This window comes from Musca autumnalis, unplaced genomic scaffold (genome assembly GCF_047663935.1).
Source record: "Musca autumnalis isolate F117 unplaced genomic scaffold, ASM4766393v1 scaffold_1, whole genome shotgun sequence".
NCBI lineage: Eukaryota > Metazoa > Arthropoda > Insecta > Diptera > Muscidae > Musca > Musca autumnalis.
The window spans coordinates 186997976-187001815 of record NW_027411644.1 but is presented as its reverse complement, the minus strand read 5'-3'; the positions used below and the strand labels follow the sequence as shown (position 1 = coordinate 187001815).

The 3840-nt window shown below is 34.7% G+C and overlaps 1 protein-coding gene across 1 annotated transcript; it reads right to left on the bottom strand.

Annotated features, from left to right (window-relative positions):
- Window positions 1–1829: 1829 nt before the first annotated feature.
- LOC141389764 (larval cuticle protein A2B-like) lies at window positions 1830–2500 on the bottom strand. The gene is made up of 2 exons (XM_073961781.1): window positions 2445–2500; window positions 1830–2372 (listed from the first exon to the last, which is right to left on the bottom strand). The coding sequence occupies exons 1-2, from the start codon at window positions 2454–2456 to the stop codon at window positions 1830–1832; spliced, it is 555 nt and encodes a 184-aa protein (XP_073817882.1). The 5' UTR covers window positions 2457–2500.
- Window positions 2501–3840: the final 1340 nt, after the last annotated feature.

Genomic DNA, 3840 nt, shown 5'->3' with positions numbered 1-3840 from the left:
CATGGTTCATACGACGCACAGTGGGAAAAAATACCGATCTAGCGTGCAGAAAATCAAAAAATGGACCTCAAAGAAACGATGAAACTTTAGTACAGTATTAAACTAGAGGGTTGACTGTACTTAACGGTACATTGAACATAGATATTTTTTAAAGTGTTCACGATGATGTTTTTTAGTTGTAAAATTGCGATAGACGTGTGCCGTATGTGAACATATTATTTTGGAATATTTTGTATTTCTGGTTTATCGTAAAGGTATTTAACTAAATTAAATAGTTTTATGAGCCAAAAGTTATGTTAATTTAGATGTTAATTATAAGTAACCCCCATTTTATTCCATTTCTGCAAATTAAACGGGGATAAAGTGTAACATCGTATCAGATTGGATCGAGATATTTTTTTATTTTTTGTATATATTGTCTAGAATAACCTCTCAAATTATTTCCTGCGATTTTTGACCTTTTTAAGGTAATCTGCCAATTTAGCACAGGATGCTTTTTAAAGTTTAATTCAACTAAAATGATGATTCTGGAATATTTTTTGATATAAAATCTCTGATATCAGTTAGAATTGATCACAGCATAGCAGATAAGAAAATAAAAATTGAAAATGTCCATCCTGCGGTTCCTAGGAAACGGGGGAAGTACGAAAATGAAAGAAGTAAAGGGCCTCCAAACAAACTGCTAAATAAAAGTTTTTATTACTTTAAAGAGCATACTGGGTTGATTTTAAACTATATATTATACCCTCCGTCACAAAACCGATTTTAGGCGTTTCGGTTAGATGATGTGACTGAAGCTTTAAAAATACCGAAAATCGGGCGATGCTGTTCTATGGGGGCTATATAAAAACGTAGACCTGTACCAATAATTCTCTGTCGGAATGTTTTATACTCCCAACGAAGACTTAATGTCAAATCTCAGCAATTTAATTTGGAGAATGTGGCTAAACCTTCAAAATTACCAAAATCGGGCAGTACAATTCCACGGGGGCTATGTCAAAACGTGGACCTGTACCGATAATTCTCTGTCGGAATATTTTATATTCCCAACAAAGACTAAATGCCAAGTTTTAGCCATTTTGGTTGGGTATCATGCCAGAAATCTTCAAAATACCGAAAGTCGGGAGGTACTATTCTATAGGAGCTACTCCAGAAAGGTATTAAAAAATACAAATTTGCCCAATATATCAACAAAAAACGGTAAAATTGTCAGATTAATGCTGTTCTTATCCAAATTATGGACAAACATACAATAAAACATCGAGTTTTATTTTCTGCACGCTAGATCTGTATTTGTTCCCACTGTGCGCCGTTCGAACTCGGTGGTCCCATATCATTAAGCCAATGAATCGGTGCGCACTCATTGATATGAGAGAAGTCTCCATTGCCCCTGGAGCATGTTGTGGGAACACATTAACATTATTGACATCAAGAATCCCTTTTTCATACAAAATTTTCTTCGCCGGAATGTGTCTTCCTGGAAAGGAATATAGGCTATCACACAAATAGTCCTTAACCACCATTAAATATTTTCCTATCATCACACAAAATTGCAGACGTTTATAGCATGTCTAGATCTGATGAAATAAAAATGTGACTATAACGCGAGGACGAAATTTCGTTTTCACCTGCTATACATTTTACGATCATCACCAAAGCCTATAAGATGGCCTAACGCACCGAAACATATAGCTTGATAGCTTCACTTGATCGCGATATGAATTTTGGTATAGGGTATAAACATTTCAAAGAATTTGATTAAGAACGTAACTAAAATTTATTTAAAACAAATTATTAACATTATTTTAGAAGAATATTTATTGCGGAACTTAATGATGAGCAATGTAGGTGGTGGGGGCAGCAACATGAGCAACAACTGGTGTGGCAACGTGCGCAACATGAGCAACTGGAGCTACAGTTTTTACAATGGCAGCAGCAGGAGCAGCGACATGTGCAACTGGAGCAACGGTCTTAACTACAGCAGCTGGAGCAGCAACAACAGTCTTAGCCACTACTGGTTCACGGTTAACAACAGCATTGAAACCGTTCACGGCATCAGCGGTATATTGGACGGTACGTTTGTAACCATCAGCATCAATCAATGAGTATTCACCACGAACCACATCACCATCACGTTCCTCAACTTGGCTCTTGGAATCACCCGAAACGACATCATTAACATCATAGGAATATCTGTATTGGGGATGGGGATCAAATTCTTCTACAGCCTTGGTTAAAACTGGCTGGGCAGCAACATGGACTGGAGCAACGGTCTTAACTACGGCAGCAGCAGCAGGAGCAGCATGATATACCTCAGCGGCTGGAATAACGCCAGCACTGGCAACGGCGAACAAAGCACATACAGCAATGAACTATAAAAGAAATTTATGAACAAATTTTCTAATTATTTTCGAAAATAGTATTCTCCACTGTGGCCCACCTACCTTGAATGCCATTTTTGGTATATTGATTTGCTTTTGAAGAACTGTTGTTGAGTTAATTTTGGTTTGAAGTTGACTACGATTTCTGCTAAAGTTGTTACAGTTTTTATACCCCCAAAAATCTCTCTCGCTCAACAACAGTCAACCGAGAAACAAGAAAAAGAAATGTCATTCAATAAGTTATAATGTTATGATATCTTTGTTGACATTAATGCTACTAGTTTGTTTAAAGGCAGGTTCCCAAATCTCATTATTCACAGATGATTACTTATGTCGGGGGACAGACAACTGGCTGAATTATTATTGTTGTAATTTTTTCATGTTCGAAATCATTTTCAATATAAACGCCAGAATGTTACACATTAAATATTTGTAGATCACATGTGACGGCAGCATTTTTATCATTGTTGCCAAAATGTTGGAGGTTGATTTCCGAAATGGCCTTTTGCTTTGAAGTTATTAGAAACAATGAATATTATGAATTGAATTAAAATATTCTTATAGATAACGTATTAGTATAATGATTCTTGGTAGAGTGGAGAATCAAGGATTGTTATCAAATAGTTTAATTAACAAACTGATGGTGGGTAGGTATGTAGGTGTTTAAACATCAAAATATTTGTGTAAATCACTTCATTGTAATATCCACAGGATATTACATATCTATAGTTTTATGAATATGTGTAATAAGATATCCAAACAAATTGGCTGTAATGTGGACTTCCGATATATCTTCAGAAATCTATTATTTAAAACTGAAATGACGTTCGTACGTTAATCAAAAAATCGGCCAATTTACGGCCGATTTGTTTCGCGTTTGTCTTAAAATGTTCATATTTATCCAAGGAAGGATCTGACATATTTTATTTTTTAAAATATCGCGAAAAAATTCGCGAAAACTTGCAAAAATATATTTTGAAGAAAGTTAACTGTTTCCTCACATTTCGTTGGAGGCTTTTGTTCTCGACTTATTTATTTCCAACTATTTTCAATTTTTTAGCGAAAATCGTATATGCACAAACTGAAATTTTATGTTTTGGTTTTATCAATATTTGAAAGTTCTAAAAAATATTTTATTTACGACAATCAAATATTTAAAAGAAATCAAGAAGATCGAAACTTTCAACGATTATTAGTGATTTCGAGTGATATGTACAATTATTGTTGGTTTATTATTTGGGAAAGTAAATGCATTTTCTGACCGTAAGTAACGACAAAAAGACCTTTTATGTGGCCTTGTTATATATTCTATCATATTCCAGTATCGCGAGTCTGAAGATATAACAAGAATAAGATGATCAAGAATACCTACAGCGCAGTGTTAAATTTGCCGTGTTTCGTGCTTCAAAACATGGATCTTTACTACTTTTTTCTGCACAAAATGTTAGGAAGACCAAAT